This window comes from Podarcis vaucheri (assembly GCF_965113315.1).
Source record: "Podarcis vaucheri genome assembly, chromosome: 2".
Taxonomy (NCBI): Eukaryota; Metazoa; Chordata; class Lepidosauria; order Squamata; family Lacertidae; genus Podarcis; species Podarcis vaucheri.
The window spans coordinates 120,226,221-120,253,172 of NC_138760.1; the positions used below are offsets into that span (position 1 = coordinate 120,226,221).

Sequence of the window (26,952 nt, forward strand, 5' to 3'; positions counted from 1 at the left end):
TTGTACGGGGCGCAAATCTGGACGGGGACCCATTGCTCCAGTCTTGAAACTGTCCAGTCCAAATTTCTAAGGCAAATACTCGGTGTCCCCCCCTGTGTTCCAAACGCAGCATTGCGACTCGAGGCCTGCCTTCCATCTGTGGAAACTCGGACCTGGCAGAGAACACTTAATTATTGGCTTCGTCTTAATCTGAATCCTCCTGGTCTACTGCCGTTAGTAATGCAAGATCCTTACGAAAGCAAGTGGTTTAAAACTGTGCATAAAAAACTCCTTACATGCGGTCTGCACTCACAGTCCCTACTATCAATGGGCCTCATCAAAGCAAAGAGTCTAATAGGCCAGCGCCTGAAAGACATCGAACGACAAAACAACCTGACTATCTTAAAGAAACTGTGCCCATGGTACACCTACTTTCCCCCTTCTCATTTTGACTCTCCAGCCTCATATTTGTCTAAACTAACCATCCCAAAATACAGACGTGCCTTTACATTGGCTAGATGGGATGTTCTTCCCTCTGCTGTACTCGAAGGTCGTTACCAAAAGACCCCATTTGAAAAACGACTCTGCCCATGTGGAGATGGTAACACGGAAACAGTGTCCCACGTCCTTTTTTCTTGCCCTCTTTACAAAGACCTAAGGAATGAGATTATTACTCCACTCATTCTCTCCAACCCCGGCCGTTCAACAGACATTACACTGCATTTTCTATTATCTGATACGAACAGTCAGATAACAGAGAAGGTCGCGAGGTACATCGAGAGAGCTGTGAAATTTAGGGCCACCATCTGAGTGACAGACCTGTTCACCCGACGGACCTCCTTTTGTCTGTTCTTTTCTTCCTTTTATCCCTATTCTCATTTTTAATTTTTGTACAGCTGTGGCCTGTTGGCTTTGCTAATAAAGTTTTGTTTTTATTTTTTTTTAATCAAAATTCCTGCCACGAGAAATGTAGCCAGTCAAGGACAGAAGCTCCAAGGACTCTGCTCCCCATGGCTTTGTTGATAAACTATAAGGATGCTGGACTAGCTAAGACTTTAACCCGATCAGGCCTCTCCGCACTAACAATTCCTTGTGAATTCCTTCTGCGTAAGACTTCAGTCACATGAAATCTACAAATGCACTGGAGCTGCTATAACTCCCAAGGGGAAAGTGGCAGGGACATCAATCAATCAATCAATCAATCATTAAGAGTATTTCTAGGCCACCCATCTATGTGTTACATGTCAGAAAAATCAGCCACACTGGTTCTGGTTCCAAGCAAGGCGGCTGTAATTTCAGAGATGCTGAGCTTATCTGTAACTACAAACCACAATGGCTACGTTCTCCATTCATTGTCCAGCACCATAATAGCAATTCCTGGGTATCACAAGGAGCAGGAAGAGCGCCTTGCACTCAATGCTAAGGTTTGTTACAAGTTCCCAAGTAAAGTTGGGATATCCTGGATCATATATCCCACCCATAGCTGTCGACTTACAGATTTGAAAATAAGGGACCAGCAGCCTCGAAAATAAGGGATCAACAGCCAAAATAAGGGATTTTAGTCAACCAGCAGTCAAACGAAGCCTCAAGCGGTGGTTCCCACAGCGCAGCAACCCAGCAAAGGGAATGCAGCAAGGGAAACCACCGTCACCTCTCCGCTGGGAAGCGCTGAGCAAAGGCGAGTCCCCAGGCAACGTGGCCGATTTGATCGGCACCAAGGCATGCAAGCTCCACCCCCCAGTCGTTCTTATTGGGTGAGCAACGCAGCCAAGCAACACAGTTGGAGCCTCCCTCCTCCCTGGCCGGCAGGGAGGGAGGGAGAGGAGCTGCTTCCTTTGAAACCCAGGAAATTTAAGGGACATCATCAATAAGGGACAGCAGCGGGACACAGTGCTGGGATAAGGGACTTTCCCGCCAAATAAGGGATGGTTGATAGCTATGATCCACACCCCCTCCTTCCTAACAGCAATGTCCTTAAATCACAAATTAACATGCTTGGGAAATGCTCATAATTGTATGGTGACCTTACAAGTTGCTATTGACCTGCTTGCTGATGCTCTCAAGGAACTCATAACAGGTTTGTGAGACTCAACCTGCCCTTGCAGAAGTCATGCTGGTTCCTGGTTTGGCGAGGCTTGTTCTTCTATATCAGGGTTTCCCAAACTTGGTTCTCTGTTTTGGACTACAATTCCCATCATCCCTGACCACTGGTCCTGCTAGCTTTGGATGATGGGAGTTGTGGTCCAAAAACAGCTGAAGACCCACGTTTGGAAAACACTGTTCTATAGACTTGGCTATTTTAATCTTTAACAATACTTTCCACCAGATTCCCTGGGACAGCTGTTAATCAAACCGGCCTGTAATTTCCAAGATTCCCCCAGATCTCTTGCTAAAAATTGGAGCTGCGTTAGCTGCTTTCCGGGCTGCAACCCTTATCACCCCAGATTTTCATTAACACTAATAAATTTTACTATATTACTCCACACCATTTTATTTTAGCATGGCTTGGCTGTATTTTGAAGCAAGACACTTTAAGTACATCTATTTCGGAAATAAGAATACTATTTTATTATAAAGAGCTAAATATACGTACAGTCTGCTTTTACAGTCTAAAGAAATCAAAAGAACCCATTAATACAAGTACACAAGATGGACACGTGTGCCAAAAACATGTCTTGATTGAATTCTATTATTATTATTTTTAGAATACAGTGATACTTTTGCTGAACAAACTGCCAATTTTCTTTAAGGGAAAAAGTGCTATAAAATGAAATATTGTCCACTTTCACAATGATCACAATAATTCAATCACAACCCCACCCCCAAATAAACTTACCCTGTAGGATGGCATTTATTAGCATATAGGTAGCACTGACATGTCTGAAGTGGTAAGTCAGTTTTGGGGGGCCATGGGGAGAAGGAATCCATATTAGGGAATAATATCATTTTGTACCTTCTAGGCATTCACTTGTCATTCAAATGCGCTGAGAGTGTTTTCCCCAGGTCTTTCCAAAACTCCCAGTTGCTGACCCCCCCCCAAAAAAATAACCACCCAGCAGGCAGAAGTGCAATATTTTTCTTCTGACCTCCTGCACTGTTTTGGCTGTTCTACGAAGAGAGCCTGAGATGGGCTCTTTCCTGCAGCCAGAAGAAGGGGAGAAGGTCTTCTCCGGAGAAGGAACCCCCTGCAAAGGCAAGAAGGGCGATTCCTCTGTCGACGTCAAAAAAGGCAACTCGCTGCCCAGTGTAGTTCAGAGTCACTCGGATCCTTTTGAGCTCGCCGCTGGGGTGCAGGTGATAAGGATTATCACTGAGGGCCCTGTACTGACCCCTCCACTTCCCCATAGCCCAGACCCCTTCCTGGGGAGTGAAGTTGAACATGCCCTTTCTCCTCACAGATTTCCGGGCCACCCCCAGAGCCCACTCTTCCTCATTCCCTACAGTAACCTCCCAACTATATCGGCCTTCTGTGAACGCCTCTCTTCCCAGCACCACGGTGAGCTGGCTGAATCTCTTTGGGTTGTCGGGCACCTCTTCACACATATCTCCGCACGTCACACTCAGGCGATCCGCAGACAGAATGAGCTGGGGGTGAGCTGTCTCTGGATCCAGAGTCACTTTTGCTATTGGAGTTGTTGTTTTTTTGTGGGGAGGGGGAACAAACAGAAGAGAACAGGGATCATAATCCAGTTGTTGCCATGTGATGCATTTTAATGTTTTCTATACAGTGGTACCTCGGGTTAAGAACTTAATTCGTTCTGGAGGTCTGTTCTTAACCTGGTTCCAGTAGTAGATAGGTAGCCGTGTTGGTCTGCCATAGTCAAAATAAAAAAATTCCTTCCAGTAGCACCTTAAAGACCAACTAAGTTAGTTCTTGGTATGAGCTTTCGTGTGCATGCACGTATCTGAAGAAGTGTGCATGCACACGAAAGCTCATACCAAGAACTAACTTAGTTGGTCTTTAAGGTGCTACTGGAAGGAATTTTTTTATGTTCTTAACCTGAAAGTGTTCTTAACCTGAAGCACCTCTTTAGCTAATGGGGCTTCCTGCCACTGCCACGTGATTTCTGTTGTCATCCTGAAGCAAAGTTCTTAACCTGAGGTACTATTTCTGGGTTAGTGGAGTCTGTAACCTGAAGCGTCTGTAACCCGAGGTACCACTGTACAGTCGTACCTTGGAAGTTGAACAGAATCCATTCTGGAAGTCCGTTCAACTTCTGAAAATGTTCAGAAACCAAGGCATGGCTTCCTGCGCTCAATCAGAAGCCATGTTGGACGTTCGGGTTCCAAAGAAAGTTCGCAAACCAAAACACTCACTTCCGGATTGGCAGCGTTGAGGAGCCAAAACATGCGAGTACCAAGGCATTTGACAACCAAGGTACAACTGTATTGTAAACCACACAATCCTCAGATGAAGGGCCGTACAGAAACTTAATAAAATATAAATATTTAAGAATCCGTTGGAAGAAGGATCAGTAAACATCCTGAGCTTCAAAACTGTCTTGGGAAACTGTCTTGTCACCCTAAAAATCAGACACCACGTTGAAGATAAGGATGCGCCTCTTTCTTCCAGACTTTGCCCACATTTGAACGAGAAGAGAATCAGAACCCTGAGAAGGCTTGATATCCAGATCTTTATCAGACCTCTCTGCTTACCTTTCTTCAGATATTTCAGATCAGATGTTAGGGCATCTGGGGAAGGAAAAGGAAGAGAGATTCAGCACACTGATATGGTTTCTACAGTGTCCGGAAAGATGAACTGAAGAGTAACTTCAAAACAATTCCGAAGAACAAAATGATGGGCTGAGGTTGCAGGAGGAATGTTGAGCAGAGCCCATTCCACTAATGAACAATAACAGCTTTCTCTATTGTCCTGTCCCCGGCAACATTACAAAGGACTTTGCTCCTCGCCACACACTCAGATCTGGACCAAAATCATAGCCAGCCCAAAATCCTTGCAACCATTCTTCCTTACCTTTGAATTCCTGTATGACACCTTCCAGAAATGGGTTCATATCACTGAATTCCCACACCCTCCAGTTTAATGCAGGAGAAAAAACCACCGGTGTCTTAATCACCTCTCTCTCCTCAAACCTTAAAACAAAACAAAACAAAAGAATCCTAACAGCTCTCCATCTGGTCCAAAGTCCTAGATTGCACTGAACAAAAATAAATGGAAGGAAGAGGTATGGCCACTATATTAAAGTTCTTGTTTTAATGGCTTAACTCTGTACAGTGGTACCTCAGGTTAAGTACTTAATTCGTTCCGGAGATCCATTCTTAACCTGAAACTGTTCTTAACCTGAAGCACCACTTTAGCTAATGGGGCCTCCTGCTGCCGCCGCGCTGCCGGAGCCCGATTTCTGTTCTCATCCTGAAGCAAAGTTCTTAACCTGAAGCACTATTTCTGGGTTAGCGGAGTCTGTAACCTGAAGTGTATGTAACCAGAGGTACCACAGTATAACAGACCTTCTGATGTTTGGTATCCCTAACTAATCCCTATTTTGATGACATTTTACTTAGCCAAGTGGAGGCCTCTCAGCTCCTTGTCAGAACTAGGGCTGGGTGATATTTGGTTTTCATCTTTGTGAAATATCACCAGCTAAACATCGTGATAAAGTGGTACCTCGGGTTACATACGCTTCAGGTTACAGACTCGGCTAACCCAGAAATAGTGCTTCAGGTTAAGTACTTTGCTTCAGGATAAGAACAGAAATCTTGTTCCGGAGGCGCGGCAGCAGCATGAGGCCCCATTAGCTAAAGTGGTCTTCAGGTTAAGAACGGACCTCCAGAACGAATTAAGTACTTAACCTGAGGTACCACTGTATACTGATATATCGCAATGTCTGAACAGTTTCCCCCACATTGTGATTTTTGCGTAGCACACACACACACAAAAGGGGAGAGAGAGGGGCGGAGATCATGATTTGCAATATATTGCCAGATCAAAAACTATGAAACTATGAAACTATGAAAACTATGAAAGAAGATTCCACCTAAACATTAGGAAGAACTTGCTGACAGTAAGAGCTGTTCGACAGTGGAATTTGCTGCCAAGGAGTGTGGTGGAGTCTCCTACTTTGGAGGTCTTTAAGCAGAGGCTTGACAACCATATGTCAGGAGTGCTCTGATGGTGTTTCCTGCTTGGCAGGGGGTTGGACTCGATGGCCCTTGTGGTCTCTTCCAACTCTATGATTCTATGATTCTATGATAGCATGATATGGACTTCAAATGGTTTGGGATGATATTTCGACATATTGCCCAGACCTAGTCAGAGCTTCGCCAGAGGTCAGTTTAAAACCACACAAAAATTACAGGCAGAGGAAAGAGTGACAACAGCCACATCAGAGAGAGTGACCAGAAATTCTCTGTTGGATATGGAAGGCCACTGAAATATACTCGGAGTCGAGAGTGGATTTCATGCTCTTTATTCAGCTCATAGTGGTGAGGAGGAATGAAAGTTCCCCCAAAGTATCTGCTTTATATACATTATTTACACAATGGGCTGCACGTGATTGGCTAATTCCGGAATTCTCCTGTAGGCCAATCAGGTTGTGGATTCACTTCCATCTGGAGCTGGATTGGGTGGCTCCTGCAGACCAGTCATACTGCTGCATTGTTCTAGGACCAATCAGACTGCTGCATTTTGGATCCTATTCAACTCAGTACATAACAGCCACCATGTGATAATGGAAGACATTAAAACTGCCATAGCAGCAAATGGATGTAACAGACAGTAAGAAGCACTGCTAAAACCAGTGATTTTTGGAATGAAAACAGGGCAGGTTTCAACTTCAAGACACCCATTTATGACCGTAAAAAGGCATTAGATGCTTAAGGGCAAACAAACCTCAACACCACCATGTTTTCGACCTGTAGGCATACCATTACCAATGAAACAAAGGGAAGTGAGTGAGATCCACTTACGTCTTCAAAAGGCTTCCAATATCCTGCAGCAAAAATGGGGAAAGAAAAGGGAGCTCAGTACCTGCCCCAGACCATACAATCCCCGCCCAACCCCATGCCCTGAAGGGTGAAGTATAAGCACCCGACTAAATAATAATCATAATTTATTATTTATACCCCGCCCATCTGGCTGGGTTTCCCCAGCCACTCTGGGCAGCTTCCAACAGAATATTAAAATACAATAACCTATTGAACATTAAAAGCTTCCCTGAACAGGGCTGCCTTCAAATGTCTTCTAAAAGTCTGGTAGTTGTACTTCTCTTTGACATCTGGTGGGAGGGCGTTCCACAGGGCGGGTGCCACTACCGAGAAGGCCCTCTGCCTGGTTCCCTGTAACTTGGCTTCTCACAGCGAGGGAACTGCCTAAACGCCCTCAGCGCTGGAAATTATGCAGCCCCAGAAGATAACACAACCTCTTAAAAGGAAGCAGGAGAGAAGCCCTGATGTATCAGACCAAGGCAAAGGGCAGCCTCCCTCTGGCAACATCAACCTCTGGGAAGCTCAGAAGTGGGGCAGGAATGAGCCATTGGAAGCCATTAGACAACCAACCATGAGCAAAGAGCAGAAAACGTCCGATCCCATTTGCTTTAAGCAGGTGTCTCTACTCTGCGTTAAGATGAATATTTTTTTTCCAAATACTTTTTATTGCTTTTTTGTAACAACAAATAAAATAAATACTCTTACATTCAAAATTTTGTATGTCTTCTTATTTTCAATGTGCCTTATTGCGCCCAGACTTCCTTCCATCCCTTCAACGGTTTTCATGTCTCAAATCTTTTCTTACAGTTTCTTATTTACACTCCATCCACATCACAAGATTTACATTAATCCTGATACAGTTTTTAAATCCTTACAATTACTCCGTATATATTCAACAAATTTACTCCAATCCTTCTCAAACTTTGCTTACTTTTGGTTCCAAATCTTTAAGTCAATTTCGCCAGTTCTATGTATTCAAACATTTTTGTCTGCCACTCCATTAAAGTTGGGATTTCTTGGGATTTCCATTTCTGAGCCACTAAGATTCTAGCGGCGGTCGTTGCATACATGAATAGTTTGTAATCTTCCTTTTTTAATTCATCCCCTGTTATCCCTAGCAAAAATGCTTCTGGTTTCTTAAGATGAATTCGTCTCATGTTTTTCCTGCTCCCGACTGCTACAGCCTTGGCTGCCACCCTACATAGCCAGAGGCGCACAATGATTTGGAGCCAGCCTTGTACCGCAAAGGGATCTGGCCTGCTTGTTTTTTAGAATGAATTGATTTTAGAATGTATTTCAATTAATTGGTTGTGATTTTGTGTAAATTGTGTTACTTTTACTGTTGTTAGCCGCTCTGAGCCCGGCTTCGGCTGGAGAGGGCGGGATATAAATAAATAAATTATTTATTATTATTATTTATTATTATTTATTATTATTTATTAATTATTATTATTATTATTATTATTATTATTATTATTATTATTATTATTTCACAGTCTCACCGGCAGGACTTCACTGGTTGGCCGCTGAAGCCTCTTCTCCATCTCCAGGATGAGAGTTTCAAGGGGTATGAGATCCCTGGAGAGCCTGTCCAGGTGCTCCTCCCTTTTCCTTGCAATCTCCTCCTCCAGCTCTTCCATTTTCTCCAGCAGAAGGTCCTCTTGTTCCACCAAGAACTGGTGCAGACGTCTGAACTCGGCCACCGTCTTTTCTCTCTCTTTCTCTATTTGCCTCTGCCACAGATAAGAGTTGGGTGGGTGAGGGTATTGGGTGGCGCTGTGGGTTAAACCACAGAGCCTAGGACTTGCCAATCAGAAAGTCGGCAGTTCGAATCCCTGCGAGGGGGTGAGCTCCTGTTGTTCGGTCCCTGCTCCTGCCAACCTAGCAGTTCGAAAGCACATCAAAGTGCAAGTAGATAAATAGGTACCGCTCCGGTGGGAAGGTAAAGGGCATTTCCGTGCGCTGCTCTGGTTCACCAGAAGCAGCTTAGTCATGCTGGCCACATGACCCAGAAGCTGTACGCAGGACCCCTCGGCCAATAAAGCGAGATGAGCGCCACAATCCCAGAGTCTGTCACGACTGGACCTAATGGTCAGGGGTCCCTTTACCTTTACCTTATAATGTGTTCCAGGAAAAATGGCTCCAGATCATTTGTATAATAATAATAATAATAATAATTATTATTATTATTACCCCGCCCATCTGGCTGGGCTTCCCCAGCCACTCTGGGTGGCTTCCAACAAAATATTAAAATACCGTAATACATCAAACATTAAAAGCTTCCCTAAACAGGGCTGCGTTCAGATGTCTTCTAAAAGTCTGGTGGTAGTTGTTCTCTTTGACATCTGGTGGGATGTATTTAATATTCAACTCCCCCCACCCCCAAAAAATATTGCTTCTAGAACTCATTCATTTCCCAGTCCTAGCGATACTGACGATCAGGTGCTGCCTTTCCGTTTCTGTTTCTGTTTTATAGACCACAAGTGTTTCTCTCTCTTCCTTCAAAGTCACCAAGCAGTTGCCTATCTGTCCCTGGAAGGAAAGGAAAAGGGCTTTCTTGAGTTTTCCATTGCACAAACCCATCAAAACAGTCACATAGAGCAGGTGTGGGGGGACCATTTGCTCTTAGCTTTCATTGTTATTATTATTATTTTATTATTTATTATCTCCTGTATCTAAATCTAATGAATTATTATTATTATTATTATTATTATTATTATTATTATTATTATTTATACCCCGCCCATCTGGCTGAGTTTCCCCAGCCACTCTGGGCAGCTCCCAATCAAGTATTCAAAACAATACAGCGTTAAATGTTAAAAACTTGCCTAAACAGGGCTGCCTTCAGATGCCTTTTAAAGATAGAATAGCTACTTATTTCCTTCACATCTGAAGGGAGGGTATTCCACAGGGCGGGCACCACTGCTGAGAAGGCCCTCTGTCTGGTTCCCTGTAACCTCACTTCTCGCAATGAGGGAACCGCCAGAAGGCCCTCAGCGCTGGACCTCAGTGTCCGGGCTGAACAATGGGGGTGGAGACGCTCCTTCAAGTATACAGGACCGAGGCCGTTTAGGGCTTTAAATGTCAGCACCAACACTTTGAATCGTGCTCGGAAACGTACTGGGAGCCAATGCAGATCTCTCAGGACCAGTGTTATGTGGTCCCGGTGACCACTCCCAGTCACCAGTCTAGCTGCCGCAAGATCTCAGGGCGATTCACAACCTTCAGGGGCCAGTGATCCAACCTCCCATTGTCCATGCTTGGTGGAGCTGATGGGAGTTGTAGTTTTATGTATCTGTTTATTCATTATCCCACCCTTTTCTCCAGGGTTTTCTCCTCCTCATGTAATCCTCCCAACAAGCCTGTGAAGTAGATTAGGCTGAGAGGCAGTGAGTGGCCCAAGGTCACCCAGTGAGCTTCAAGGCTCAGTGCGAATTTGAACCCGGGTCTCCTACTCCGATCCTCTAACCCAGGCATAGGCAAACTCCAGCCCTCCAGATGTTTAAGACTACAATTCCCATCATCCCTAGCTAACAGGACCAGTGGTCAGGGGTGATGGGAATTGTAGTCCCAAACATCTGGAGAGCCGGAGTTTGCCTATGCCTGCTCTAACCACTACACCACACTGGCTCTCAGCATCAGGAGGGCATAAGATGTTAAGGGTTTCAGAACTTACAGGGTTAAAGAGTTCTGAGTGACGTCTCACATCTTGAGGCGTGGTTACGTTACACATACGGGAGTGGTTTACTCTGAGTGTTTTTTTCTCATACACTATGCGAGAGGAAAGATGTGCGAGCTTTCGCCGGGTGTAATTTATGATGTTATGCTACACGATTAAAGGCTAAGAAGATAAGAGAACACCTTGTGTGTGTTCTGATTTATTGCCCACACACTGCAATCGCTTCTGTCCGCTGTGATCGCTTTGAAAATCAGCCAAAGAGGCAGGAGGACGTTTCCGTGATCGGCAAGGAGCTGCATGCGCAGCGAAAGCCTGCAGGGCTCCATTTTGGCCCTCTTGGCCGCCATATAAGATTCCCCATACCTGATCTAGAGAGAGAAAGAATTGGGTGCTGGCTCCCAAATTGGTATTTGCAATCTCCCAAGTCTTTATGCCACTGAACAGATTTATGAGCAGAATTTGAACCCTGAAGGGGCCACTCCCATCCACCGCTCATTATTACCTTGTATACTTGGACGGCTTCTTCCGCGGAGACCACTCTGTGGCCCCTGTGCTCTTGGGGTCCGGCACAATCTCCGCAGAAGGGGACGCGGTCGTCCTCGCAGAACAGATCCAAGGGCTGCCGATGCCTCTGGCATTCCGACCTCCTTTTTCGAGCCTCTCTCTCTGCGGAAGCGTCCCAGTCCCTGAGCATCTTAACAAAGTTGGAGATATTTCGGCTCACCTTCAAGTTCCTCGCAACGGTGCTTCTGCACTCGGGGCACCTGGAATCTCTGCCCGGCTCCTCCCAGCATCTCACAATGCACATACGGCAGAAGCAATGCCCACAGTCTAGCACCACCGGGCTGGTATAGTAGCAGAGGCAGATGGGGCAGGTGACCTCTTGCTGAAATGCCTTCCTGCGTTTCTCGTCAGCCATGGCTTCGTTCCTGTCAAGAGAGAGAGGTTTCCTCCTTCAGAAAGAGCCGCAGCTTGAAAAGAGGTGCAGGTTTATGGTCACCGCGAACTTTAATCTGAAACAGGGCACTGTAAAGGGAACATACCTCCTGGCCTAGGTAATAAATTAGGGAACATGTTACAATAAATGGCTTTAAGGCACTGTTGTTTTCTTTTGCCAAGCAAGCCGTATATAACTTCTGATAAAATCGTTCTGCCCGGACACTGAGGTCTAGCACTGAGGGCCTTCTGGCGGTTCCCTTGCTGCGAGAAGCCAGGTTACAGGCAGAGGGCCTTCTCGGTAGTGGCACCCGCCCTGTGGAATGCCCTCCCACCAGATGTCAAAGAGAACAACAACTACCAGACTTTTAGAAGACATCTGAAGGCAGCCCTCTTTAGGGAAGCTTTTAATGTTCAATAGGTTATTGTATTTTAGTGTTCTGTTGGAAGCCGCCCAGAGTGGCTGGGGAAACCCAGCCAGATGGGCGGGGTATAAATAATATATTATTATTAATTTATTATTATTATTATTATTATTATTATTATTATTATTATTATTATTATTATTATAAAATCTTTAGAAGCGGTATGAATATCCCATACAAGAGGTGCAATCACAGCCTCTAACATGAACAGCAGACCACTGAGATTCCCGCATTGCAGGGGGTTGGACTAGATGTCCCTTGTGGTCCCTTCCAACTCTACAGTTCTATGATCCTAAGTAAGAACTACCATAATGTCTGAAAATAATGTTCATTAAAAAAAAAACCAGAAGGTTTTCTCTTGGGAATTATAGGGACAGAAACTGTATAGAAACTTATTCAGCGGCAAGAATATTACTTGCCCCAAAATGGAAAGTCGTCGTCGTCCCAGCAAAGGAAGAATGGATACAAAAACTTATGGAAAACGCATAAATTGCAAAACTTACCAGATAAATAAGATAACAAACTTTTTATAAAAGAGTGGAAGTGGTTTATTGAATATTTACAGATAAATTGTGAACAGATAAGAAGGTTGGCAGGATCATTGTTAATAACCTGCAGTTTCATAAGATTATATATTTAAAGTAGATGAATAAATGAGCAAATTAAATGCATTTGGCTATGCAGAAGATATTATAAATAAATTTAAGGAACTGCCGAAAGAGCGAGAAGGAAGTCAGGTTTTGAAAGGTCAAAATGATTTTAAAATTATTGAAATGTATGAATCTGAAAAGTATAAATAATAGCAATAATAATAAAGAACTACCATAATATAATAACTACCATAATATAATAAAGAACTGCAACGTGCTGGCAAATAGGCCTATACAGTATTGGGCACACTTACAATGCAATCCAACATATGTCTACTCAGAAGCAAGCTTTACTCCGTTCAACGCAGAGTTTGCCAAAAGGATTGCAGCAGCCTTATTTGAATGAGTCTCTCTGTACCGAATGAGACGCTGAGAAGCTCTCTGCACCGAATGAGAAGCTGAGAAGCAAACCAGCTTAGCTCATTCCATCTGGAGCGCTTCAAATATTTGTAGGTTTGCTTATTCGATTTCTGACTCATCCTTTCCCCAAAAGGAGGGATCCCCCCCCCGAAGTCCACCCAAAGTAGCCAATTGCAAAGTCCCTCACCTGGCGGAGGTGAGCAAGGTGAGGCCGCCTGGATCTAAGCCACCGGAGACGCCACAGCAGTAAAAAAGAGGCGCTGAAAAACCCGAAATCAAAATCTGCGCCAAAAACTCGGGCAGCTTCGAAATTCACAGGCGGCCGCCCTGCTAACAAGCGGGACGTTTTATGAATGAATAAACTGCGGGGCGGGGCAACCGCGTTCCACGCCGTAGCCAATCAGCGGCTCTTGGAACGCTCTTATACGGGCACGCCCTCGCTTCTTGATCCTGCGGGAGGAGTTTCGCCGATTTCCGGCGTCATTGCAAAATCGTGGTCTGCAGTTTGCAGGCTGCAAGTTAATAAGCGTTCGGCCACAACTTGGTGGTTTGCTAGTTCTACAGCTGCACCATATCAACCCCTTTGACCTGCAGAACTGGTGCTCCGACAGGTGCCACACGCTTTTCTGTACTTGTAAGAAATTGATATTTTAGCGTGGATGCATCCACTCTTTGGAACTGCCTTCATATTAACATTGGACAGGCTCCTTCACTGTGCTATTTTTGCCGCCTGCTTAAAACATTTGTGTGTAGACAAGCCTATCCAGACACGCACAAGTTACATGCGTTCTATTTCCTTTTTAAATCATTTTTATTTGATTTTACAAATATAATTTTGTAACGGTCCAAATACATCTCCGTATATGGAGATTACTCTGAAACTCAGGACTCCCCCCCCCATCCCTTTCATGGGTCCTATCGTTAACATTTAAAACTGCATATTATTCCTTAATCTACATTTTATATCACTCCATATTATCCATACCATTTGTTACATTCCAAGTGAGATTAAAATCCTGCTAACGTTTTCTTTTTCTTTTAAGATTTTTATTGATACGGCAAGAAAAAAGAAAAAAACACAAATACCAAATAACACACAGGAATAACCATAGACACATAATTTTCTTAGCAAACAATAAAACATATATTGGTCTTAACACTAAAGACCCAATTTTCGATTTTCCATATTTCGATTTCATATTACTCATTGCCAAAACACAATTTTATCATAATTAAACTTTTTCTTAATATATCCAATTTCTTATATCTACCTTGCAACTATTACTGAAGTTCCTCGAATGCTGCAACAGAATTTAAACTACTATATTTTTCAGATATTCTTTGAAAACCTCCCATTTTGAAACAAATTCCTGTTTTGATTTATTCTTTATTCTTTCTGATAGACCCTTCTGTCACGGTGTCCCGTTGCACCAGAAGCAGTTTAGTCCTGCTGGCCCCATGACCCGGAAAGCTGTCTGTGGACAAACACTGGCTCCCTCGCCCTGAAAGAGAGATGAGGGCTGCAACCCCATAGTCGCCTTTGACTGGACTTAACCATCCAGGGGTCCTTTACCTTTACCTATGTTCCAAAAGGTTTACACAATTTTGGCCACTAGTGTACAGTATATGGATAAATGTCCAGAAATTTGCCATTCCATAATATAATGTGGGGTTGGGGGTGGGCCTTCCTGTATTTTGAGAAGGGGTTGCCAGGTATTGTCTTATTTTTATTTTTTGCCTCTGGCTGGGGGTTTGTGTGATCACCCAGTTTCCAGCGGTAAAAATCCCCCAGGTGCTTTTTGCAACTGGCACAGGTCCAATTGCGACCATGCTGAGATTTTTGGATACCGTGTTCGCGACTGACATCTCGACCTGGCTGGCCCCTCCAGCTTTCTTACTTAGATATTCAGGAGAACTTAATGCATTTATATACCACCCTTTTCTCCACTAAGTACATCCCCAATTAATTCCCACAACCACCCTGTGAGGTAAGTGAAGAAGCTGTGACTGACTCCAAGGTCATCTGGTGAGCTTCAAGACTGAGTGGGGATCTGAACCCTGACCTCCCAGGTCCTAGTCCCAACACTCTAACCACTATGCTACACTGGCTTCCTAGAGTCCTTCTACTATGGGGCAGCTTATAAAGTTTAGGTAAATAAATATGGGGAAGGATCGGAAATATTCTCCTTGAAGCCTGAATTTGTTTTATTCTGAATTGTTTACCTTTGATGTTTCAGTGTGTTGTAAACCGCTTTGAGTTTTTTTGTTTAAAATATAAAGCAGTATAGAAATGAAATTGTTAAGTTGTGGGTGAACATATCAGACGACACAGCAATTCTCCAAACAGCTCTTGTTTATTCACAGGTCAGAACAGAACTGAACTGAAGGGTTCAGCCAGCCTGCTTATATAGAGCTCCAGTACAACGTAACTGTAACAACTTTCTGTAACTATCCAATCACTGAACGTCACTTTCGATCCCTTATTTGCATATGTGGACCTGAACTATCTACAGTATCCCCCTGCTGGCCCAGGGTAAGAACTTCAGTACATAATAGAAATAATAAAAAATGGCATTGCCCTCCCCGCCCCCAAATGGTGCCCAGACATTCCATTGTGGCGACCGTAACACAGGTTTAAGGTGTCATTTGGCAATTAACTTACGTATCTAAACTTTCTAACACTGATTGCTTCCGTTTTGTGAAATTGACAATTTGTAGTCCCTGCAGTGGTATCCTAGATTGCCAAATGTACCCCTGCGCCCAGATGTGTAGGGGGATGCCTGATTTAGCCTCAGGCACCAGACCAAAGGAAAACACAACACATTCTAGAGTTTGTTGTCATCTATTTAATGGTGTCGATACATAGACACACACATGGATCCTTTGATTTTAAAAATTAAGAAATACACTGGAAGTTACTTTTCTACACATTCCTCCTCTTCTTTTTCCGAAGGGGTGCGTCCCCAGAGGCAGCTCAAAGCAGCTTTTTGGCCCCACGCGAAAGATGGGCAGGAAGGAAAGCAGCTTTTGTGCAGGAGAAGAGGTATTGGCGTCACGCAGAGAGGAATTAGCCAGGAGGATAGACATCGTGAGCTTAGGTCAGGCATGCCCAAAGACCGTTTTGGGGGCCTAATTGCCCCTGTGAGTTTATCTCCTGATGTAAAATCCTAAAACAACAACAACAACAACAACAACGTCAATCCTAAAAGCAGCTCAACAGCTCCAACCCTAAAAAACCTCAACATCTTTGGTTTGCCCTCTGGTTGGCCTCCACAGCTCTTCACTTCATCAAATCTGACCCTCTTTGAAAAAGCTTTGGACACCACTGGCTTAGATCCACTCCATGGATCATTGAGGAAGGGGGTTCCTTTCCTGACTGGACTGTGGGCCTCCCCTTGCCTTCGCTGCTAGGGTAGCCCAGTTTGTCCTATTTCAAAAGCTCTTTGAGGCCACCATTCTCTCTCCCAATAGCCAACTGGCCAGGGACTATGGTTGATTGATCGAGACTCCTCAGCTTACCTTTCCGCACAGAGAGTCCTGATCTTATAGCGCCTGTGAAAGGGAAAGCAAGAGAGATAAAGCATCACACCGTCGTGGTGTTAATGGATGTTATAGCATAGAAAAAGAGTCAGTTGATATCATTGTCTAGTCGGAATCCCCTTTCTTGTAAATTGAAGCCATTGGTTTGAGTCCTACCCTCCAGAGCAATCTTGCTCCATCTTACATGCCCTTTAGATATTTGAAGATGGCTATCATATCGTGCTCTCAGTCTGCTCTTTTCCTTCTCGGTAGTGGCGCCCTCCCACCAGATGTCAAAGAGAACAACAACTGCCAGACTTTTAGAAGACATCTGAAGGCAGCCCTATTTAGGGAAGCTTTTAATGTTTGATGTATTACGGTATTTTAATATTTTGTTGGAAGCCACCCAGAGTGGCGGAGGAGGCCCAATCAGATGGGTGGGGTATAAATAAATTATTTATTATTATTATTATTATTATTATTATTATTATTATTATTATTATTATTCCAGGCTAAACATACCCAACTCCCTCAACCATTCCTCGGTTTCCAGAACCTTGTTTGTCTTTTCACTTGTTTCCAAATAATCACATTTGACTTCTGCTTATGAGATCTTCTGTCTCTCTCAGCATACACAAGGATAACTACTATCTGCTTTTGAAAATCTGCCTCTTAAGGTTATTGCCTTAAAGTGTTGGAGCCTAAGGCCTGGCTAAACTTGAGTTGTGACAGAGTGTCATTGAAACTACCACACTGATTATTGAATTCACCACAATATTCTTGCAAAAAAACCACCTGATTTCAGTGGGCCTTAAGTCACACAAAGCTTTAGCCACAGAAGTGTGTGAGTTTTTTCTAGTGTCCTCCATGTGAGACACTGTGGCTGAAGGAATGAACATGTTTTCAGAGAAGGGAAAGTTGTGGCCTTCACAATGTTGTTGGTCTCCTAGCATTACAGAGCACACCATGAGTTTTTCCTCAACCCCATTTGCACGAGTTCAATATCTAGCATGAAATTCTTGTAGCTATTACCTTTGAACTGTCGAAAGGAACTTGCCAGAAATGTATTGATATGACCGAAGTTCCAGAATTTGCACATCAATCCATAAGGGATATTGTTGGTACCCCCAAATGTCGATCTCTCCTCGTGCCTGTAGAGAAATAAAAGGTTTAAAAATACCAACTTGCTCTCCAACCTAGAATTCCCAAAGGAAGCAAAAAGAGAGGATCATAAAAGTCTCAGAAACCAGTTGGACAGATTCAAGGTGAAAAATAAGAGGAAAGGAATATTGAAATAAGCAGTGCACGGAATAGAAGTGTGAACAATGGTTTGTTGGAAGAAAAACAAAACCTAAAATTAATACAAGCAGGGAACCCCACATTAAGATGAATACCAAAGAAGCCCAAGACTATGGACAGAGGATGGAGACGTAAAACATTACTCCAGTGGGGAATAAACTGTTTAGATTTTAGACAGCAACTTGAAATGCTGCTATAGATACATCCCTGTTTCGGAAAAGGAAAGAGAATCAGAATTACAGCAGGAGGAATCGAAAGATAGAAACTGAGGGGAGGGGAGTTTGGAAGTGAAAATGGGAACTTTAGAAAAAGTGGGCCCCTAATGATTTGTTAAATGTTGGAGGTCACAAAGACCCACACTGTCCCCTTGAGAACAACGGGTGTTTTTCCTGCAGTCCACATCCTTCACCAAACCGCAAAGCGCAAAGGATAAGAAGAGGGATCTGCTTACCTCTGCGAAGTGCTTCCGTGATCCTGCAGGGGAAAGAGAAAAATATGAGAACACTTAACATCCACGACTGGCCATACTTTGAAGCCCACGCCCCATGCCCCAGTCCAACCAGGGTAATGTCATAAAATCAGAACACAGCCTCTTAAATGAAGCCCTGAGCAGGTACAACAGAGGACCAGTAAGGGATCAGACCAAGGGATCCACCCAGCCCAGACCCCTCTTGGCAAGAGCAGCTTCTGGGAAGCTCACAAACAGGCCAGGAAGGCAACATCACTAATTTGGGAGCCAGCAGCAGACCCATCATCAGCCAAGAGCAGAAAACATCTGATTCCATCATCGTTAAGTAACAAATTCTCTCTTTGTCCTCTTAGATGCTCCCGCACCTAACATTAGAGAATCGGCTACCAGCTCCGCAAAACCAAGCAGCGTCACTTTTGGTACAAGGACAAAGGCAGAGACTGATCTGGAGAAAAGCTTGGACTCCTTATGCCACAGCCCTACCTGCAGGAGTTTCCTCGCAATCTCATCCTCCACCTCTTCCAGCTGCTTCAGCAGTTGGTATTCCTGTTCATCCAGAAACGAATGTAGCTGCCTAAACTCACCCTTCATCTTCTGCCTATCAGACATTAGTTGCTCCTGCAAGAAATAGATGGAAAGAAAAACAGGCTGTTAGCAACATTGCCACTCCTTCTGCAGAATGAAGAGGGCTTGAGGATTACTGCAGGGGAACAGGGCGGGTGCTTCTGAATTTCTGTATTTTCACAGATGATGCATCAGTTTTCAAGCAAATGAAAATTTTCCTTCCCATCAGAACAGGCATCCCCAAACAAATAGACATCTAAAAGAGTCGAGCTGCCTGATGGCTTCATTATGTAATTTTTTATCCACCCACCAAACATTAGTTCTTTTGATTATTTGCTTACTTCCCAGTAAGAGCGACACTTACAAGCAGGCGGTGACTGTTCTTTTCTGTTCTGTTATCCACCAGGTTTTCTGCCTCCTCCTCCTTCAGAGTCTCTAGGCCCCTGCAGGGCTGATCTTGAAAAGAAAAGCCAAAGTTCTTATTTGGGTCCTGGTGAGAGGTTTCTTGGAGATAACCATCATAATCGTCATCGAGACAGAGAGAGAAAGAGGAAAGCGAGAGGACAGTTGAATTATGTTATTGTTCCCCGGTTTTTGAGACTGCAGAGCCTGCTTCTGCCATCCAGAGTATTGAGCCTATGACAGATGCAACTGATGAGTGTTGTGGAGAAATGTTGAGAAAAGACCCAGAAAGCCCCTTCTCCAGAAAATGTCATTCTCTTTCTATCACAGGTTGGATTTCCTTCTTTTTAAATTATCATTCAAACAAATTGCCCATTAATGCAAATAAAAGCTACTATACTACAGTGTGGATATTGTGGCTGAGAAAGTGATTCTAACATGTGATATAATAACATGCAGAAAGCAGAATAGTTCATGTCAACTCTGCAGTCAAGGATTGCTCTGAAGTTTCTTAGTCCCTGAGGATTTTGTTTTTTATGCAGTTGTAGAGATTAGTTGATTGTAGCAGCAGCATAGCTTGGAGGGCTTGGTTAAAGCTGTTGGAATATATGGCTTGCTTCGTAAAAAAACTGACCATATATTTATCCAAGCACGTGGATCTGAACTTTGCTTGTAAATCTGAAATCTGCTTTCACCCTCCTCCTCATCTGAAACAGCTCACAACTGCACTAATAGCCTAAGATCAAGCACCAGTGATACTTATATTAATACAACTGGTTTAAAACTCATGAATCTTGAGTTCTTTGCATGGTTTAGGGCTGGCAACAGGAGAAAGCAGGGTTGTTGTATGTCTCTAATGTTTTTCTTGTTGTTGTTGAATGGCTGCACCTGTATATATAAATAGATTTGCTAACATGGAAATACAACCAAGGGGGGAAAACTTCACCTCTTGATCTGACCCATCACAATACTTTTTCCTACCCTCCTTTGACACCCATAATTAGTTCTCTGAAAACAGCTTTCATGGGATCGTCTTTGTGAGCCTAAAATGTTTATCTTCAACTTTACGCCAGTATGCCAACTCCTGAACAACTCCCACTTTATAACAGCAAGAAACTCTGAGATGCCCAAAATATCATCCTTCTAGGTTTTATTATTTGCTTGCCTTTCTAAAGCAATTGTACATTTCTTTCCATTCCAAATAAACTGATGTATTAGTTATTTCCAATCTTACAACGCTTGCTCTGCTCTTTGTATTATGAGATTCTGAAACAGGAAAGGCAATTTACAAAGTGCACTCATTTTGGCTGCATTTATTTTCCCTAGAAAGGCCAACTTAACATTGTTCAGTCTTATTTATTAATTAATTTATACATACTCATACCTAATATACACATCTATATATATATTATAAGGCATAGCAAGCCATAGTCCCCTAAAAGCCAGAATCTTTCCAAGGATGTGTAAAATATAATTAGATGAGAGGCCTCCTGAACATGTGCAGAGTCAGTTGACAGCAAACTGCATCTCACACACCTAGGATTAGAGGGATAAAGCCTTACTCAGGAAACAGTAGTTTGCGGACAGGCTTCAAACTTGATAGCTAACTGGCTCAGTTTGATAGAGCATGGTGCATATACTGTCAAGGTTGCAGGTTCGATCCGCTTATGGGACAACTGCATATTCCTGGATTGCAGGGGGTTGGACTAGATCGTCAGGATCTTTTCCAAGTTTACAATTCTATGATTTTAATTCCCATCATATATACTAGCCATTCCTATTAATGGTTCATTCTTACCTTGTAGTCTTGGGCGGCTTCTTCCACAGGAACCACCCTGTGGCCTCTGTGCCCTTGGGATGTGTCACACTCCCCACAGAAGGGGGCTTCGTCGTCCCGGCAAAAGAGGTCCAGGGTCTTCTGGTGCCTCTGACATTTTGAGCGCCTCCTTTGAGCATCTCTTTCTGCAACATAATCCCACTCACTGACGACTCCAACCAAATCTGCGAGAAGCCTGTTTTGCCTGAAGTCCTTTCCTACAACCGTTCTGCACTCGGGGCACCTGGTTCTCTCACCAGACTCCTCCCAGCACCTCAAGATACAGGTTTTGCAGAAGTTGTGCCCACAGCCCAGTTCTACTGGACGAGTAAAGTAACCGAGGCAGACACAACAGGTGACTTCACTCTGGAGCCTCTTCCTATACTTGTCCACATCCATGACTTCACTCCTGTTTTAACGGACCAGCCGCACCTGTTAGAGAGATGGAGCAGAGTTAGGATCCCTGTGAACTTTAATCTGAAATGGGAAATGTAAGCCCTGCCCCATCCACATGGACCTTCTCAGCAGTGGGACCAGCCCTGTGCAAGGCCCTCCCATCAGATGCCAAGGAGATGAAAGAAATACACAACTTTTAGAAGACATCAGAAGGCAGCCCTGTATTGGGAACTTTTTAATGTTTGACGTTTTATTATGTTTTATATGTGGGATCAAAGAAATCCCTCTCCTACACACCCTGGAAAGAAAGATGATCACCCTCGCTCAAGTATTTAGGAAAGGCAAATCTCATCACAAGAACTACAAAAGGGGGACAGATTCCTCCTTGCCAGAACAGCCATGGGCTCTGTGGCTCAATGGGTATCACGGCCCAGCCCCAGCGCGATTGGGGGGATTCCCAGCCGCGTCACCCCCTGGCCAGGGGCATGTCCTGGCTGGCTCTGGGGGCATGTCCTGCCCTATTTAAGGCGGGACACGGCTGGGGATCTCCCTCTTTGCCGCCTCCCCACTGTTCCTGTTTTTTCCACCCTCCAGCCCTATAAGGTTTTCGTTCTGCATCTGCTTTGTAGACAAAAGGTCCTAGCTCAATTCCTAAAATCTCCAGGAAGCAATGGGAGGGACCCATGTTTGCAACCTGAACTGCAATTGCCCAATGTTTCCCCCCATAGACGGCTAAAAAATTGCTGGTGGTCTTGGCAGACCACTTAATGATTTGCTTTGGTTTGATTCCTGCAATGTAGGGGGTTGGACTAGATGACCCTTGGGGTCCCTTCCAACGCTGCAATTCTACGATTCTATTATTTTCTTGCTTGTTTTAGCAATTGCAATGCACTGTGTTCAATGGTTTTGAATTGCATTCTGTTCCTTCATATATATATATATATATTTACGTGCTATTTTAATACGTTTGCCATTTGCATTCCAAATAATTCAACATTTAATGCAACAAAAATATAATAAATGCAGCAATAAAAAATACAATCGAAAATCAACATGGATGTTTAATGGAGGCCACCTCAGTTAAGCTTGCCATTGAAGTTTTTCGCCGTGTGGAAAAACCCTGATCCAAAACAGCTTCCTTTGTATTTTATTTTATTTAACACACACACACCACTTTTTATAATAAAATCTCTAGGCAGTTGACAATAAAGGTTTATGTTTAAAGGAGATGGGAGAGGAGGTAAACCGGGGGCTGGATGTGAGAGAGGCACTTTAAACTTCATTTAAACAGACCATCATGAGGATGGTTCCCATGATGTAGATGACAAAGAGGACGCCGTATTATTTGCCTCGTTTCTTAGCTGCTGTGTACAAAAACGTGGCTCCTATCGAATTAGCAAAGTAAAAGATTGAGAGGTTAAATCGGCTAAAATCCAGGTGTAAACACAAAGCAAAACCGCGTGCGATAGTAAAGTCCTAAAACGCTCATCCAGCAACACAAAGAAGAGCAGGTCGCGGCCAATCGTGGGAAGTGCTAAAAAGAGCGTGGATGGCGCTGGAATTTTTGGGAACGGACCCTGCAGCATTACGCGCAAACTTGTTGAGCCATAAATCACGCTCAACTCCTTGATCAGGGTCTGCAAATGGGGTCGGAGAATAAATTTACCTTTCTTTTTCCGAGTCCGGACAGAGCAGAGATAGGGAGCAAAGGAAAGAGAGGGGGGGTATCACAAAATAAAAGCCATTCACACGACCGTGTACACGTATCTTCCGCGCGCCATACTAGGGAAAAGAGACCTGCCGGGTGAGGCGCGCCTATTGAGCAATGAATCTCTCTCACCTTAGAGATCTTGGGGGACAAGATCGGTGAGCAAAGGGGATCCGAGCCGGAGAATCCTTCCGTCTCCACGTCCGTCCAAAGCAGCAACTTGTAGCGCTCCTAATCCGGCGGAGAGAGGAGCAAGGCGACCCCTTTTTGCCTGATCCGGAGCAGCTCTGGGGAGCAGCAAGAGGAGGAGCCGAAGCAGCAGGCAACGAAATCAAAATCGCCGCCGCGAGAAAAGGAGCCAGTCAGAGACTGCAACTCTGTGGATGAATGGATAATGGTTGTGAATGGAGAAGCGGGGGCGGACCAACGCCGCTTCACTTGGCAGCCAATCAGCTCTTGCGAGGCTCCAAATGCAGATCTGCAATTCTTATCCCTATACTGTATAGGGAGAATTGAGGCAACCGTAATCAGGGAGCCAATCCATTCAGACAAGGTCGCATCCCTGCTCTTATTCTGCATTCAGAGAGGAGGTGCGTGTCTGCATTTCAGAAAAGCATTTTATTACATGATGTTCACATATAATAGATATGATTTAAAATGCAATCAGCCTCTGGTTATCATTGCTTTGTGGGGAGCGGGAGCGGAACAGCAGCTTAAAGTTAGAACCGATAGTTCAGAGCATGTTTATGGGCTTTGGAGCCCAGAATTCCGTTGTCAGCAATTTGCTGATGACACTCAGCTCTGCGTCTCCTTTACAGCATCTGCCGGTGAGGCAGCGCGTGTCCTGGACTTAGAAATGGACTGGATTAGGTAAACCCCGACCCACATAATCGATCGCATGAAACAGCACACGCATACCATTTGAAGGGCACCGTCCACCAACTTTGGGGCTGGCCGCCTCAAATGCTTTATATTTTATAGGACTTGGCTCCTATGCCCGAGACAAACTTTGCAGATTTTGATCCTATCAGGCTGGGATTCCCTTAGGCATTGGGAGAGGATAAGCATCTGCAGCCCTGGAGGCATCCCCGCCCCCCTTTTTGCAAAAAAAGGTGCGAGAGGGACTATGATTGGATCTTCTACTCGTCAACAAAGCCACTTGCAATTGAATGAGATACGCTTATCTCTTGCATGAAGCGACTGCCTTTCTGTCTTGTCTTGCAAGAATAGCTGCCCTGCCCTGCTTCAAAGGGTGTGTCTAAATGAAGGGAAGGGAGGGCTAGGAATCATTGTTGTAATATAGACAATGGAAATATTTTTTTAAAAAATTGTCCAGTAGCACCTTAGAGACCAACTAAGTTTGTTCTTGGTAAAAGCTTTCGTGGGCATGCACACCTCTTTAGATACACTTAAACAGAAGTCACCAGACCCTTATATATAGTGGGAGAGTGGAGAGGGGTCTTACTCAGAAGGGTAGTAGGAAATGGGTTATTGACTCAATGGGTATGGTAAACCTGTTGACTACTGTTAACGACTGCAATTAATCCTACAGGAAAAAGCAAGGGATAGTATGCAGATGACCAAAAATAACTTTAGCATGTGTAATGAGACAAGAATCCAATATCTCTATTCAAACCAGGTCTCTCCATAGTTTTCAGTTTAGTAAAGGTAAAGGGACCCCTGACCATTAGGTCCAGTCGTGGCGGGGTTGCGGCGCTCATCTCGCTTTATTGGCCGAGGGAGCCGGCACACAGCTTCCGGGTCATGTGACCAGCATGACTAAACCACTTCTGGCGAACCAGAGCAGCGCATGGAAATGCCGTTTACCTTCCCGCCGGAGCGGTACCTGTTTATCTACTTGCACTTTGACATGCTTTCAAACTCCTAGGTTGGCAGGAGCAGGGACCCGTTGCAGGGTTCACCGCAGAGCTTCTGATCGGCAAGTCCTAGGCTCCCTGGTTTAACCCACAGCGCCACCTGCTACCCAAGTCCAGTAGCACCTTAGAGACCAACTAAGTTTCTTATTGGTATGATCTTTCGTGTGCATACACACTTCTTCAGATACACTGAAACGGAAGTCACCAGACCTTTATATATAGTGAGAGGGTGGGGAGGGGTATTACTCATAGGGTGGTGGGAATGGGTGATTAGCTGATAGGTGTGGTAAACCTGTTGACGACTGCAATTGGTCTTACAGAAAAAAGCAAGGGGTGAGATGGCTAAAAATAGCTTTATCATGTATAATGAGGTAAGAATCCAATGTCTCTATTCAGACCAGGTCTCTCCATGGTTTTAAGTTTGGTAATAAGTTGCAATTCAGCAACTTCTCTTTCCAGTCTATTTCTGAAATTCTTTTGTAATAAGACTTTGAGATAACTTTGAGATCTTATATAGAATGTCATGGAATAATTAAAGTGTTCTCCTACTGTTGGTCCAAATTTTCCGATGTGGGCAACCCTAGAATATATGCATACAGCACCCTTGGTTGGTTGGACAATACTAGGATCAAAATATTTGAAATCTCAGGTGACTCTGGAAACAACTAAACCAGCCTTGAGCTCAGTTCCATGTATGTCTATTTACAGCATGACCTACTTTTATAATGTTTCAATCCAAGCCCTGATGTTTCATCCACAAGGTCATTTAAAGTCACGCTGTGTTGTGCACTTTCAAACAGCATACTTAACACCTGCATGTTTCTCTGATTGGTCTTCTGCATTCTGACTGCAACTGCAAGAGATTTTTGTGGGCTCTAAACATTACACTACACTGGCTTAGAGTCTTGTCCTCTGGGCAGCCACAGCTGCTGCCCCTGGTCTCTGAGCTGCCCCCCTGCCCCATGGAGAGGTGCCTCCTCACAAGCACCCCCTTGGCCAGGACCTGAGGCACCATTCGCCTGGGGCGCTGCCTACAAAACAATCCCTTCTTTTAGACCAGGGGTAGGCAACCTAAGACCCGTGGGCCGGGTGCGGCCCAATTGCCTTCTCAATCCAGTCCTGGAATCAGCGTGTTTTCAAATGAGTAGAATGCGTCCTTTTATTTAAAATGCATCTCTGGTTTATTTGTGTGGGGAAAGGAATTCGTTCTTGCAAGGCATGCCAGAAGGCAGTTGCTTCATGCAAGAGATAAGCATATTTGATTCAATTGCAAATGGGTTGTTCAAGAGTAGAAAATCCAGTCAAAGTCCCACTCCTGCTGGTAATGCTTTTGCAAAAAAGGGGGAAATGAGTCAGCATGGGAACCAACTCCTATAAAATATAAAATATTTGAGGGGGCCAGCCCCCCACCCAAAGTTGGTGGACGTTGCCCTTCAAGCGGTGTACAGTGGAACCCCGGGTTGCGAAGGTGATCCGTGCGGGAGGCACGTTCACAACCTGCAGCGCCGTGTCTGTGTGGGTCGCGATTTGGTGTTTCTGCACATGCGCGAGTGCCGAAACCTGGAAGTAACACATTCTGGTACTTCTGGGTTCGGCGCAGTGCGCAACTCGAAAACACATAACCTGAAGCGTCTGTAACCCGAGGTACCACTGTACATGTGCTGTGTCATGTGATCAGTTATGTGGGTTGGGGTTTACCTAATCCAGTCCATTGCCAAGTCCATGACATTTGCTGCCTCACCTGCAAATGCTGTGTGTTATCTTCTTCTTTCTTCTTCTTTGGCGACCACCTGTAGCCGAGTAAGATTGTCTTCCATGAACACGGTCTTAACAGTGAGTCTGTAAGTGACTATGGAGGCCAATTCTGGATCCACACGTCCTTCCACAGTGGGGACATTGGTTTCCAGGTGGGAGCTGATAACGGTGAG

At 44.4% G+C, this 26,952-nt stretch overlaps 2 protein-coding genes across 2 annotated transcripts in view; both read right to left on the reverse strand.

Moving 5' to 3' along the window:
* Positions 1–2,620: 2,620 nt before the first annotated feature.
* LOC309526190 (E3 ubiquitin-protein ligase TRIM7-like) overlaps positions 2,621–26,952 on the reverse strand; it is a 31,790-nt gene continuing 7,458 nt past the window's right edge. Inside the window, exons 2-10 of the mRNA XM_082212105.1 lie at positions 21,026–21,475; positions 19,167–19,315; positions 11,106–11,532; positions 9,361–9,456; positions 8,427–8,657; positions 6,907–6,929; positions 4,955–5,073; positions 4,636–4,671; positions 2,621–3,602 (exon numbers count right to left, since the gene is read on the reverse strand). Of these exons, the coding sequence (XP_082068231.1) occupies positions 3,088–3,602; positions 4,636–4,671; positions 4,955–5,073; positions 6,907–6,929; positions 8,427–8,657; positions 9,361–9,456; positions 11,106–11,532; positions 19,167–19,315; positions 21,026–21,442 (2,013 nt within the window). The 5' untranslated portion in view covers positions 21,443–21,475 and the 3' untranslated portion in view covers positions 2,621–3,087. The remainder of the gene's footprint in view (positions 3,603–4,635; positions 4,672–4,954; positions 5,074–6,906; positions 6,930–8,426; positions 8,658–9,360; positions 9,457–11,105; positions 11,533–19,166; positions 19,316–21,025; positions 21,476–26,952) is intronic.
* On the reverse strand, positions 15,863–19,566 carry LOC309525328 (uncharacterized protein). The gene is made up of 6 exons (XM_082210901.1): positions 19,190–19,566; positions 18,745–18,879; positions 18,244–18,266; positions 17,526–17,644; positions 16,494–16,526; positions 15,863–16,141 (listed from the first exon to the last, which is right to left on the reverse strand). The coding sequence occupies exons 2-6, from the start codon at positions 18,868–18,870 to the stop codon at positions 16,122–16,124; spliced, it is 321 nt and encodes a 106-aa protein (XP_082067027.1). The 5' UTR covers positions 18,871–18,879; positions 19,190–19,566; the 3' UTR covers positions 15,863–16,121.

Bases quoted from the DNA above. Each gene is read 5' to 3' on its own strand.
- LOC309525328 (XM_082210901.1), bottom strand. From the start codon at position 18,870: ATGTCTGATAGGCAGAAGATGAAGGGTGAGTTTAGGCAGCTACATTCG. The intron at 18,267-18,744 runs GTAGGGCTGTGG...TTTCCCCTGCAG, and splicing joins TTGCGAGGAAACTCCTGCAG to GATCACGGAAGCACTTCGCA. The intron at 16,527-17,525 runs GTAATAGCTACA...TCCCTTTCACAG, and splicing joins TTCCTTTCGACAGTTCAAAG to GCGCTATAAGATCAGGACTC.